The 13,926-nt window shown below is 43.1% G+C and overlaps 3 protein-coding genes across 3 annotated transcripts in view; 2 read left to right on the top strand and 1 right to left on the bottom strand. All coding sequences in view use genetic code 11, as the record gives it.

The window, feature by feature from the left end:
* Positions 1–9,173, top strand: part of EGR_07170 (NEDD8-activating enzyme E1 catalytic subunit) — a gene marked incomplete at both ends in the record, with an annotated part of 32,097 nt that extends 22,924 nt beyond the window's left edge. The window contains 12 exons of the mRNA XM_024496419.1: positions 852–995; positions 1,024–1,104; positions 1,141–1,413; positions 1,479–1,740; positions 1,808–1,992; positions 2,068–2,169; positions 2,247–2,347; positions 2,417–2,536; positions 3,147–3,454; positions 4,636–4,977; positions 8,065–8,443; positions 8,882–9,173. Coding sequence (XP_024349174.1) covers positions 852–995; positions 1,024–1,104; positions 1,141–1,413; positions 1,479–1,740; positions 1,808–1,992; positions 2,068–2,169; positions 2,247–2,347; positions 2,417–2,536; positions 3,147–3,454; positions 4,636–4,977; positions 8,065–8,443; positions 8,882–9,173 — 2,589 coding nt within the window. The remainder of the gene's footprint in view (positions 1–851; positions 996–1,023; positions 1,105–1,140; positions 1,414–1,478; positions 1,741–1,807; positions 1,993–2,067; positions 2,170–2,246; positions 2,348–2,416; positions 2,537–3,146; positions 3,455–4,635; positions 4,978–8,064; positions 8,444–8,881) is intronic.
* Positions 9,174–9,532: 359 nt separating this feature from the next.
* On the top strand, positions 9,533–11,418 carry EGR_07169 (39S ribosomal protein L2; the record flags this gene model as incomplete). Its single annotated transcript, XM_024496418.1, has 4 exons — positions 9,533–9,647; positions 9,903–10,018; positions 10,280–10,415; positions 10,784–11,418. 4 exons carry the CDS (start codon positions 9,533–9,535, stop codon positions 11,416–11,418), a joined length of 1,002 nt encoding a protein of 333 aa, XP_024349173.1.
* Positions 11,419–11,564: 146 nt separating this feature from the next.
* Positions 11,565–12,372, bottom strand: EGR_07168 (Methyltransferase-like protein 5; the record flags this gene model as incomplete). The annotated part of the gene is made up of 4 exons (XM_024496417.1): positions 11,565–11,720; positions 11,759–11,841; positions 11,882–12,075; positions 12,110–12,372. 4 exons carry the CDS (start codon positions 12,370–12,372, stop codon positions 11,565–11,567), a joined length of 696 nt encoding a protein of 231 aa, XP_024349172.1.
* Between the last annotated feature and the right edge of the window lie 1,554 nt (positions 12,373–13,926).

Raw genomic sequence — 13,926 nt, 5'->3', positions numbered from 1 at the left:
CACTAGCCGTGAACCATCTGGAAGTTTCGTTACGGATTTCCCCTACCGTCCCCCATGGACCTGTTTTAAATCTTGTCCTCCCTTACTCAAATCTACTTTTAGGCCAGTGTTCCTACATCCATCTATGGACACATGATGGCCGGCGCAGTTCCCCGTCCTGAATGAAATCCCTAAACCGGACGAAACCACAGATCCAGTCAAGCTGCCAAGAGGGATCAGTGACGTTGAGGTCAAGTATCCCCTCAGTTGCGCGCTAATCTGGTGACTGGCACGATTGGCTCGTGGGTGTTTCTTTACTGCACCGACTACGTTGTAATGGCTGACGCGGGAGGTTGACCTGCGGGAGCGCCGGGGACGACGCTCAAAAGAGGAGGGAGGCTATGTAATACGATAGTGGTTTATCCCTCGGTTTTGGTGAGGCGCAACTTTTGTACTTCGAATTAGCCCCCCTGTACCTCGCTGGGTGGGCTGGCCTTTTGGGCTATGCCAATAGCCCAGACACCTTCTCCGTGCTGAATATATGTGTTCTGCCCAAGTATTGTGTCTTCTTTCGTCTTAAGGGAGTCTCGGGACGCTACATCTCCATAGTTATAAACACTTACTAAAAATATAGGATTAATTTGGCGACGCGTCTTTAAACACAGCGAACGGATTGCTCATCTAACTCGATACTAAAGAACATAAACTTATACTCTTAAGATTTTTAACTGTGCACTAAAACAATAAAATACATCTAGTCTAGTCGTTTAAGTTGTTCTAGATTTTCTGGGCTATTTTGCATAACCCCTCTGCCAAAACATTTTTAGTATATGCTTCATACCAAGGCGACACTATCAGTTTCACACGGTTAGCCTATAAGAGCAAGGTGTCTTTCTAAAAGCATGGTTTCTCATGGGAATATATTTTGTGATCGCACAGCCCGTTGGGAAGCTATAGAATGCATCCTAGGTCGTAGTGGCCCCCTTCAACGTAGCGACTTCGAGCCGTCTTCGGAGGTTTGGTTGATGCACATATTATTTTCAGTTGTTTAATATGATCGCGCAGCATGTTCGAGTATTGGTTGTGGGCGCCGGCGGCCTCGGCTGTGAAATATTAAAGTCTCTTGTAGGTCATTTTATTCAATGATTTAAGGCGTCTTAGGCCTTGATGGGGTTTTGCCAAATAGATGTAATTGATATGGATACAATAGATGTTTCTAACTTAAACAGACAGTTTCTCTTCACGGAGAAGAATGTTGGCCGTTCGAAAGCCGAAGTTGCCGCTGATTTTATTATGCGTCGTATAGACACCTGCAAAGTTATTCCACATTTCAAAAAAATCCAGGATTTTGGTTCCAATTTCTACAAGCAGTTCGACATCGTAATTTGTGGACTTGATTCCGTTGTAGCTCGTCGCTGGATTAATAGTATGCTTGTAAGGGTTCTCTAATATTTTATAGCATAATTATTGTGAAAGCACTTCACTATTTTTTTACTCAGGCAAGTTTAGTGGAATACAAGGAAGATGGAACTCCAGATTTTCACACCATGATACCACTAGTTGACGGTGGCACAGAAGGCTTCAAGGGGCATGTCATTGTTGTCCTTTTCGGTGTTACCGGATGCATTGAATGCAGCCTCAATTTGTACCCACCCCAAGTTAATTATCCCCTTTGTACGATCGCACACACACCAAGGCTGCCGGAACACTGTGTAGAGTTCGTACGACTACTCCTCTGGCCCAAGGAGCAACCCTTTGGACGTGAGTCCTGTTTTTTACCTTCTGGATAAGGAGTATTATGACTATTCAAATCCAATTTTACGTAAAGCGGATGTCAATATTGATGGGGATTCTCCGGAGCACCTTGAGTGGATTTTCAGTCGTTCGTGCGAAAGGGCAAAGGAATATGGTATACAAGGAATAAGTATGCGATTAGTAAAGGGTGTCATTAAGAGGATTATTCCTTCAGTTGCTTCTACGAATGCTGTCATTGCATCAGCGCTGGTAACTGAAGTAAGTATTTGGTTTCATCCTGCGCTATCTCATGTTGGGCTAGTAGCGTGTAAAATGAGGTGATATTTATTTCAGGCTTTTAAAGTGGTGACCATTTGCTACGATTACTTGAACAGCTGCATGAACTTTTCCGACGTTGAGGGAATATACACCTACACTTTCCAAATAGAACGCAAAGTGAGTTGACACTGCTGAATATTGCGGCACCTTACGATTCCCTCCACCAATATGTTTTTCATTATTACAATTATTAGGACGATTGCCTTGTGTGCAACAATGTTCCAAAAAATCTCGATTTTTCGTCAAAAGCTACTTTGCGGGAAGTCGTAGAGTACTTAAAGCACGATCCAGGACTGTAAGTTATTTACGCTATTATTATTTCATAAAAATAAGATAGTGCACAGGATTACTATTGTTTCTTTAGGCAAATGCAGTCTCCCACCATTACAACACTACTGAATGGATCTAACCGTACTCTGTTCGTCGATTTTGACGAAGCAATGCAAGGTCTTCGAGCTAATCTACAAAAATCTCTCGACGGCAAGTCCCAATCTCTTTCCTCTCCATTCACTTTTATTCTAGCAAATTAGGTTAATGCAAAACGTTGATCGTGATTGGCGTATAATTATTGGGCTTACTTCTTCATTTATAGTTATGCTCTAAAACTCGTCTAAGTTTTGCCCTTTTAGAACTATCACTGTCTGACGGTCAAATATTGACAGTGACCGATGTAACAACGTCAAAACCGCTCTCTTTTCGTCTTTGTTTCACTGACAAAGACTGATTCCAGTTGCCTTATTATTTGATATTATCTGCCAGAGTTGTTCTCCCCATGCTTGTTTGTTTTGACCTTTTTTGCAATACAGTTGTCATTTGGACAGATACAGCTTTTTTACCTGTCTGGATAATGATGAACTCTACAGGCTCAAGTCGTTATTTTGCTGCCATTATTGCTATGCTTCATAGGATAGAACTGCATATTTAATGCATTATGCTTCCATTATGCATATATTCGCTAAATTGTGGTTTGTTAATACTCCATAGTCAACATTGGTGATTTTTAATTCACTTAAACGAGTGATTCTCACTATCTCCGCACGTCGATTTACTTCGCGACATCGGACAAATTTCAAACACCAGCTGAAGTACATTAGTCTCACTGATGAGCCATTCGCCCTGGCTCTGTCTCCAGAGGCGGCGGCTCACGCGCCAAACTCCCTGCCCCCGCCCCTTGACCCCGCGCCCCGCGGCAGTACCCCCTGGTTCACCCTCGACCTCGCCACTACCCTCTTTATCGATGCGCGCAGCCCCTGCGAGTACGCTCTCGATCACATTGAGGGCGCTATCAATATCCCTATCCTCTCCGACCGGGAGAGGATGGAGGTGGGAAAAATTTTCTCCTCAGGTATTACAAATTTCTCCGTACCATTGAAAATGGATCGCATGCTTATTCTTTTATGCAGTCGAACTGGAAGCTGCGCAAGCAATCTAGGCATGAATGTCTAAAATACCAAAGACAGTTGGTAAAGTGTTTACCTCTGGTTTTGTAAGTTATGCTGCTGTGTCACAGTATGCTATGTAATGCCAAGCTGTCTCCCAAGGTATGGCTGTTTGAATTATTGACGAAACAATTTACACGTCGCCTCCATTTTATTGATAATCGGAACTCTAATTTTCAAATTTAATAGTCAAATATTTATCAATCAAACGCTTTTAATACGTTTAAGTTGCCCATATCAATTTCATGATGGGATTTTAGCCCAAAAAAAAATACAATTTGACACGTGAAAGCTAAAATAGGTAGAAGCTGGAAAGATTAGAATAACAAATTGAAATCCACGTTTGATCCAACGTAGTATTATTTAAAGAGATCCGATAATTTTTTTAAATTTTTATAGCATCCTGTACTACACTCTAAAACTTAGATGGAAGACGATTGAATATATGATCGAAGCAACGAGCATTTTGCATCTTTTTCAATAAGTGATCCAATGCTTTGAATTAGAAGTCTTACTAGCCAATGCTTGGATAGTTTAGTGAACATTATGAGCGGCGAATTACAGGTGTGGCTTCTGCGGCATTCCGGACCGTTCCTCTTCGTTGTGCCTGCTAAGTGGTTACATCAGAAATTCAATGAAAGTGAATGTTCCAGTAGCTTTGAAACAGTTACCTGTGTTAAGCATTGCTGCCAAGTCGTTTGCCCTCCGTGATGAAGTATGTACTTTTACTGCAGTCGCATTCTCACTGGACTGTTGTGTATTGACTCCTCTGAAAACTTCGTACTTAAAATAGCTACTCTGTAATCATGACTTCAAAAACTTGTTTTGAATAAGATGTGTTGTGATGCAATGCTTCAGTGGGTTACCACTATATATTTGAGTAAAAAAATGTGGTCTGTTACATCTCAGATGAATGCTTATTTCATTACCTCCCAAACGTCCATGTTTTGTCGGATTTTTTTACGAAAACCCCAATTCGCTTATGTGCTACTACGGGCCTCATCAGTGCATCAGCTATTGTTCCAAGACCTCTCTTCGGTGGTGTGATTCATTTCGATGGTTCAATTACCGTTGGAAATCGATGCATTGAGACTTCCATCAATTCAGTCTGCTCGTTTACTCCCTTCCCTCCCCCTTCCTCCAGGTGACGTTGTGGAGGCCCGTCTCCTCGGTGCCCGTTTTGCTTGCGCCAATATCGCCGAGTCTTTGAGGCCGGGGGGCCCACTTACACGTTTCTTCGAGACGTCGGACCAAGAAACTTGCTCACCCCTGCTTATTGTGGTCTATTGCTTCCGCGGCGGTCAGCGCTCCATGGGGTTGGGGACCATCCTGTCGGAGCTGAACTGTCCCAGTTGCGAAGTGGCCTGTCTTGCCGGTGGTTATCGGGCTTGGCGACGCCTCCTCCTCCGTCAGCTGGGTGTCTGGCCCACTCTCGTTGCTCCCGGTGGACTTGCTGGGACCTTATGGGTTCTCTCCAGCCTCACAGGTATATTAACAAGCTTCATTTCCGCGCCTACGCCCACTTAAAACGAACACACTGATCTCTAGTCAAACGTTCGTTGGATCCTACGCGTTCAGGACTCGTTTAGACATTAATAACATGCTGGAGTTCTATGTGTCTTCTCCGTTCTATCAGGTGCCATTTTAAGTATCACTCACACATCTTAACACACGGTTAAGACCTGGATTATGGTTAATTTCTCTGATATTTAACCCCCATTGTGCGGTTTGTTATGGGATCGATGGCTACTATTCTTGTGAAGGACACTTTCATTTTTCTCATGGTGGACTAATGTGCACTGGTCGTGTTTATCAGCGCTCATTGTAGAAATATTCAAGCAGTACTCTTTTATTGAAGTACAATGTGGTAATGTTTACTGTACTGGGGAGTTGGCTTCAAAGTGCAAGCAAACTTTCATAGTTCAAATCCAGATAATTTGCATAATCGGTCTTTACTTCTACCTGTGGCAAGAATTGGCCTTTTGTATCCCAACGTCGACCTAATAAATGTATCACCGGTCATCCTCAAGCGATCTACTTACCACCCACTTCATCCCCGGGAGACTGTTTGCTTTGTGTGTGGTGGAATTTAGACATTTTTCACTAGAAATTTTTCACCTGATGACAGCCAGACCTGCTGCAAATGCAAGGAGTGAAACGCAAACTTTTTCAGAAACAGCTAGAGCTAGTTAGGCTGTGAGAGAAGTCATCGCTATTTGTACAAGAGAACTCAAAGCCGCATGCCGTATACCGCCAGGGTGATCAATGAGAGTTTGTACTTGAGGGTGAGAAGGGGAGGAAAGAAGACACTGTCCTACCTCATCTATTCCCCTCATGTTTTTCTGAGTGTTTATCACCTTTTTTCGGCTTTGGACAGTTTCATGCCAACTAGGCATTTGCGGAATAAAAGTGAGATAGAAAATGGGGTGGGTAGAACTGTTTTCTATTTGATTACAAAAAAAAACTTTTTGTAAAGGTGCGATTCACAGCAGGCCAGCGTCTTGTTGGGAGAGGATTAGCTATTATAATGGTAGTTATTTCAACCGATCAAGTAGTTCAAGAAGCTTTTATTATGAAATTGCGCTTTTCCACTTACATTATGCTAGTTTGATTGGCTACCATGTATGCGTATAAAAAGTTAACAGCATACTCAGGTATTCATTAGTAGCTTTATATTTGTGTCATGTGGAGCATTTCGTTTACCTCTTTTTCACTTATCATTATGGTGGAAATCATACGAACACTTGCAACGCCCGGAGACTTCCCTGAAAATGGAAGAAGGCATAATACTCGGGCATAATATATGCATTTGACATACCGTAGGGCTTGGGGCTACTGGAATAGTTTGGAGACCTACTCACCCGGCGAACGTACAATGGTGGAGTACCTAAGTGGCCCCTTTACCAAAACTGAGAGTTAAACAACTAACGTATTGCATAGCTCCTCTCTTTTGAACGTCCTTGGTCAACCTCCCGTGTCAGCCATCGCAATGTGATCGGTGCTGTAGAAAAGGCATTTACAAGCCAGCTGTGCCAGTCATTGAGTTTTCATGCGATTGAAAAGAAACTTGGCCGTAACGTCATTGATCCCACTTGGCAATTCCACTGGATCGGAAGTTCCGTCCTGTTCGGGAACTGTGTTGAGGGAAGAGGAATGTGCCGTCCATTACACGTGCCCATTGGTAGTCACAGTAACACTAGCCTAAACCGAGACATATTTAACAAAGGACGGAATTGAACGTAGATCCGTCGGGGTAGGGTTTTGCGTCCATCCCTTCCTGACACTTCTCACCTCAATGCTGTAAAGGCATATCTACCTGGGCTCTATCCAGCTAGTAGAGAGGTGGAGGAGGTATTGCGTGTTCACTTAAATGGCATCTTCATTTAGGTACAGTAGATAGCTCCGTAACGAACTTTTCCAGTTGGGTCACAGCTAGTGTTGCTTCAGTTGTTAATAGCTTTCCTGGAGGCCATGGGATTAGGGTAGCTGCCGAAGGTAGATGTAGTTTTTAGCTCTTCTGTTAGGAGTCGCCACATATTCTCCCATCTGCAGCATTTGCACTTCTTCCGCTCCGCTATTGTCTTTCAGCATTATAAACTAGGACAGGTTCTTTAAGATTAGGTTTGCTTCCCACTGCCAGCAATGTAGCGCCTTGAGATATCCCTGAAGACGGAAGAAGACATAATACTCGGTCAGAGTATCTCTATTTGATATACGGTAGGGCTTATGTCTACTGGCATGGCCCGGAGTCCAGTCCACCCGGCGAAGGTACAATGACGGAGCCCCTGAGTGGCCCATTGCCAAAACCGAGAGTTAAACGACCAACGTATTGCACACTTTTCCAATATTTGTTTTAACTGCTGTTAATTTTAACTTGCTGGATGCGGATGCTCATAGTGAAATTCAAGTTGATGAGTACTTGAATCCCCTTGTTCATGCCCTTGGCGATATGCTGATGGTTGTGTCTGTTCCTATGTGTGTAAATAGCGTTGAGAAATGCTTAAATTTACCTCATTAGTTGACTAGAATAAACCTTAAATTGTCTGATGTTATAAATACCTGACCTTCATCTGAAGTACAATGAATTGTCACCTAGGGGAACTGTGTTCAACTTTCCATTCACAGAAGCATGAGTTGACCGATGTGAATTGACAACATTCACTTGTGTTGGCAAAATATCGGTTCTACAACTGCAGTCACCATTTTAATTGCGAGGAACCAGTGACTCGAGAGGCCTATTTTAGCTATCAATTCTTACGGACGTGCATAAAACAAATATGCTTGAAAACTGACCCTATAAATATCTTTATTAATGTACTAGCGTGTGAGAAGCTCTTACGCTGATGTAAATCTCATTTAGAGTCCAAGTGATTAGTTTGCCAGGAGTTCCCTTTTCTGTTACTACCTTATCCTCAAACTCTTTGAAATCCCTTAGGTATATTCAACTAAAGGTTAACAAGTATATAATCTGCTTGGTAATTTTAAGCCTGTCTATGCAAGTATCTAATAAAAACGAGCCTGCTCATGCTCTTAAGCCCAATAGTTTTGCAATTGACCTATTAACACTTCTTAGGTTGCGGAAAGACGCTGTTGTTGGAGGAGCTCGAGGCAGTGGGCGAAATCACCCTGAATCTAGAGCGGATGGCGGGGCACAAGGGATCGATGTTTGGCGGTGGGGGGATGCAACCGACCCAGCGAATCTTTGACGCGCGTCTGCATAGCGCCTTGCAGCGCTGTCTCACAGCGCCGCACGTCTGGACTGAGTGTGAGTCGCGCAACATCGGACCTGGGTGCAAACTGGGAGATGGCTTCTGGCAACGATTGCGAGGGACCCGCGCTACCGTACGCGTTTGGCTCAGTGTGCCTCTCGAAGCGCGTGTTAATTGGATTCTACACGACTACGCAGCCTGGTTGCATAACTCAGAGGAGAATATGGAACGGATCTTCGAATCGTAAGTCGTCTGTCCTCTTTGGCGTTTTCTTCTGTTGCCTGTATTTCGCAATAATTTTACATTATTTGGATGTGTATCTTAGGCATTTGTATTTGGTAACGAATACATCATTTTTTATTCACAAATCAGCTGCCTTTTATCTTTACTAACTGTATTGAACTTTTATGAAAAAAGTGATGTTGATTAGAAGCTAGACTTCATTTTTTAGAGCGACTTTAAAGCATACTCACCAACGAATTAATTTGGGTGGATCCGATATAGTCTTTAGTTTGCCGTCGCCGGAGCGGTGCCACCAGGCACGTATATACCATTTCGTTAGTTTTAGGTCATCTCAAATAATTTACCGAAAAGAACACCGTGTAATTCCCGATATGGATACCGAGGGTATCTCTAACCGCTACCTAAAATGTATAACCGTGTTTTCCCGCCTCATTCTAGAATGGCAAACTACCACAGCAAAAAACGCCTCGAATCTTGGCGCAAGTTGGTGCGAGGTGGAGATTACGCCGCTTTTGTTGCAGAAGTCCTGGAGCACCATTATGATCCGCTTTATAAGAAATCGCGGGGTTCTATGTTGTGTCACTACGCAGACATGGGTCTGCTGCATTGCATCGAAGTACCTATCGTCGACCGCGCCTACTTTCGGAAGGAAGTCATCCCCCATCTGCAACACCTCTCCATACATAGCAGTAGGACCGATTTTACTCATCGAGATAATGCTCTCCTTTAACCACCTGTATCAAATTTGTATTGCAACTTTAATAAAAGTTTTACCAGAAAGACGTGTTTAACTTGATTTCCACACAGGATTCAATCCCTTACCTTGCTTTTTTTTTCTCCAAACATTTAAGGCGAAGCTCTGTTCCCCGCGAGGAATCTTGCGACTGTTTGTCATTCCGTCCATCAATGAATTTCCATTTTTTTGGTAAGCTAGATCTTCATGAACTCACAATCACAGCTATGTGATACAGATTAGGATAGATCTCTTTTTTAACGTTGTATATAGATGATTTCTCCCTAGAAAATGTTTTTGCATTGAGGTCCATCAAAGCATTTCAAACCTCGGGTGGTCTTCAGAGGCATTCGGGTATGACCTACCCCCACAAATTGAGCTGGCAATGGTTGATTGAGAAGTACGTCGATCCTAATCAGTATACCGTTGACCCTATTCGAAAGATACGCACTGGTGGACGTGGTCCTGATGGTAAGTCTCTCTATCAGCTACTACGGAACAAATCACTTTCAGATGCTGATTCGCTATTTGTTCTGTAGACGTAACTACGCATTGAATTTAGGTTAGCTGGTATGTACATAGGGGCGTCTCGGCTACTCGGATGCTTCACTTTTATTCAGGCAATTGTGGCAGTCATACCCACCAAACTATGTGGTCTTCTACTTGTACAGAAATTTCTAACTTTTGGACGAAATTTGTTTCCTGTTCTGATTCTTTCGCAAACAGGTCACATTCAATACAAGCACGTCACTACGGGACTTAACATGCCATACTTTCTCGTTGATTACGTACATTCGCGGCAGATGGAAACCAAGGAGGTCTACGAGGAAGTCATTCTCAAGGTAGTTTTCACATCTTGGTTGGTATCATATATTCTGCTGCAAAAGCCGAATCCTGAAAGTGTTCTGATGGGGGTCTACTCCTAACTATTTGTTTTTTTTTCTTTCAACCGACTGTAGGCTTAATAAGTTGAATAGTTCACTTTGCAGCCGCAAACTCCAATGGACGCGAGGATACACCAACTTTACAAATATTTACTGAAGTCCTTCGTCCCTTTGAATGTAGTATTTATGTTTTTGACCTGCAATTGATCATGCTTACAGATTGCCAAAAACTGGTGGCGCGACCCATATCTCGCATTGACTGCTTCTAGTGAAGTAAAGAGGTGGATTATCGCTACATCGAACATGAAAGAGGGAGATGTCATCCGTTCTCACTGGGAGATTCCCAGCATTCCTGGTGGGTTCAGCGAATGGTCCTCCCTTCCCTTCCTACAACTCATGTAATATTTCCAAAGCTCTATCGCTATCTCCTTTACTGTTGACATAGTTTTAAATTTCCATTAATACAAATTTCACCAATCTCGTAGACTGCAGGACAGTTCCAATCATATTCAATGTGAACTAAATTCGGTAAGTCGCATAACTGTCACGACTACCCATGAATCCATATAAGTGATCTGTTTGAAGTTATTAACTAATAATAACTCACTTCATTTTTTACAAAAACGTTCATGAACTTTTTAGCGAATTACATCTATGACCTGGGTTAGCTAGAGTGTAGAAAAGTTCAGTGGATCAACATGTGTGAATGTGTTTTCGTTACAGTCTTGCCTGTTCTGGGCGACGCGTATCCAGTGGGAGCTCTACCTGTGGGCACGCAGGTCTGTCTGATCGAAACGCATCCGGGCGAGGGAGCGGTGATTTGTCGAGCAGCGGGCACCAGCGCCACCGTGGTGCGACGTGGCGCTGCAGTACATGATTTGTCCGGTCTGCGCACTCAAATGGAAGATATGCTCTCTGCCGAGCCCATCGATGACTGCTTCACTTCCACCTTGCAACTTGACTCCTCGCGTCGCGAAGTTCGCCTCCTGCCTACTTGTGTAGTGGTCGTTGGCCAGGTCTCCAACGAGTTGCACAACAGGCAACGCTATCGCAAGTTTGGCGAAAAATACTGGCACGGGATAAAACAGCGCAGTGGTCTCTATCAGAAGAAGACTGGTCGATTTGGAAGGAAGATTCGTCCGGTAGATCCGCTACTTGATTGCACCCAAGATGAGGTCCCAGACGGCGAGATCAGAGCAAAACTCACGCTACCGGAGCGTCCAGAGTTCGAACGAAGGCGAGTCAGAGAGATCTTTGCAGACTCTTTGCTTGTCAAGCGACCCAAGACAAGGCCAGTACCGGGACCCAACAATGCTCTACCACATACCCTTCCTCGATTCACCTGGCGTCACTGTTAGAGTTTACACCTGTACTTAGGAATTTTGATGACGCTCTAAACCTATACATACTGTCCGGCGCTCGATTGATAAATGGGAGGGAGTAGGTAGATGGAATCATGCATTGGGAAATAAACACTATACAAATTTATTTAGGAGTGCCAGTGTCAGGATATGCTTTCCTCAAACCAGGAGCGAACAAGATCGACAGCAATGTCCTTAGAGGTCTGTCTGTGCTTCTTGTACAATTTTGGGATGTCGAAGCGCAGTTCTGCGATGGTCTCACAATTGGCACCGAACTCTCGAACGGTTTTCACGATGTACTGAAAGGACGGCATGGGATTGTCGGTACAAGGCATACCTTCCTAGTCGTTGTTTTGTGTAGAGAGTACACTTGTTCTCTGCTCATACTCAGGGCAACTTTAAGAAATTTGATATCGGTGCCTGAAGAAGGGAAGTTGTAGGCATTACTACGAATACAAACCTTTTGTCTCGTCTGACGTCCCGAATGGTGGATTCATGATGGTCGTATCGAATGGCTTAACTCTTGGAGGGGACAAACTAGTTACATCGCAGTGAACTAGGTTTATGGCACCTGATGATTCTTGAGGGAAATTCTCCAGGTTTCCTTGAAAGTCGGCAATGGCGTCTTCATCAATGTCAAAACCGACCACGAAACTCGAAAAATAACAAGTGGAAGAGAGGAACCAACCTGGCCCCCAGCAAATGAGCTCCTAGTGCCAATATGCCGGGGCCACATCCAAGATCCCCCACGATTTTGTCTTCGATTGCACCGTGGCGAGTCTGGATGTCAAATAATATGTCGCCTGTGGAGAGCGCTAAAATAAAGAGCAGGTTACCGGCTACGCGAGCAGATGTTGGATACTGTTCCAGATATTGTTTTGGAACGGAGAATGACTCCAGATTTTGGAGTTTCATATAGAGCTTCTTTTTGTTCAAACAGGAATGCGACATCCCGTATTCTGTAAAATACCTAATACCTAAAAATACAGCATAAAATGGGAGACTGATGCAAAAATAGGTATGAAAACAAATAGCAAAATGAGGCACTGAAAATATTTCGACATTACTTCCACAGTAAAAGTACTACATCTAAAAGTAAGTGTAAAAATTTCCACGCATTCTTTAACATAGACCGGAACTTTAATCACTAAATATGGTCATAGTAATGCTGGTATCTTCGTAAATTAGGGGCTTGATGCCGGAATGGCCTATGGATGTTCCTAAGTGAAAGTTCCAACTCTTCGTTACTATGACGCAGGACGAACCCACGTGCTAAACTACCAGAGTAACACAACAAATCAACATTGTGAGTAGAATACTTTATTAACCACTGAAAAAATCATGGTTGGCAATTTAAACAAGAAATTACCCAAAAAACACAAACACCATTAACCAAAGGAAACCTGGCTACAAACCAGACCCCAGAGCCGGTAAAAATTAAAACAATTTTCAAAGGTTTAGGAAATTTGTATTAGCTCTAAATAATATGCACTTAAAAACGCATGTCCAGTGGATAAATATGGCTGGAGAAGTATAAACTACAAGAGTAAAATCAGTTAGGTTTATGTGAACGACTTAGACACTACTAAAGTGACGCATGGAAATCGACATAATAATGCATATTTTGAATAAATTGCTGTTATTGCTACACTACAAATGAGCGAATCAACTTTGAGTAGGGACAATTGTCTATACAATAAACTAGTGTTGTTTATTTTGGGTCAATGCTACCTTATGCGGATGAACTGAATGACGCGAAATGTTACCAGAACACAATTTTGAGAAGCCACCTGTAGTGACCACGAGAGTTGTTAAACCAAGTCGTGGGAAGTTGAAACTAATCTAAGGCTTTCATACTTTTCTCCTATTCGCCTCCATTCGCAAACACCTTGGTTGACGCAACTGATTTGTGGAAGGCATGATATACTGCTAGGATGAGGTTTGTGTGAGATTTTACCGGCCGCACGGTGATCGATATTCTAACCCTTCTGAGGCAGAGGTGGCGTTGGCAAAATCACGGAGTGTGTCGGGTTGATCTGCTTGTGGTCTGGTTAGGTGTAGTAGACTAAACATGCCCTTTGCCGGGGCAGCGAACATCCACGCGGCATCTCTGTTATCAGTAACCACAGTATCATGCGACAAGTTTAACTTTGGCGAAATATTTTCATCTAGGAGCTACTCAGGTTCAGCCATCGTTTCTTGATTCACTTTCTTCTAGAAGTTGTCAAATAGGACCTTCTGTATTTTTTAACACAGAGGTTGCAGCACTTGGAAGGTGGTAAATTGTGGAGAGACTAGCGCACTGATTGAAATCTCCCTTTCCCTTCTCAGGACGTTGGGTCCCAATCTACTACTGTCTATTTTCAGGTTAACTGAGCAGTTGGATCTGAATTCATTTATGGAACTGGCATGTAATCGCAGCTTCATCTCATTTAAGTAGATTTATATGATACCTCTAAACATTAAGCCTTATACATGAATTAACATAGTTATTGGGATCTGATT

This window comes from Echinococcus granulosus (genome assembly GCF_000524195.1).
Source record: "Echinococcus granulosus chromosome Unknown EG_S00071, whole genome shotgun sequence".
Lineage (NCBI taxonomy): Eukaryota > Metazoa > Platyhelminthes > Cestoda > Cyclophyllidea > Taeniidae > Echinococcus > Echinococcus granulosus.
This window is presented reverse-complemented; position numbering and strand designations above follow the sequence as displayed.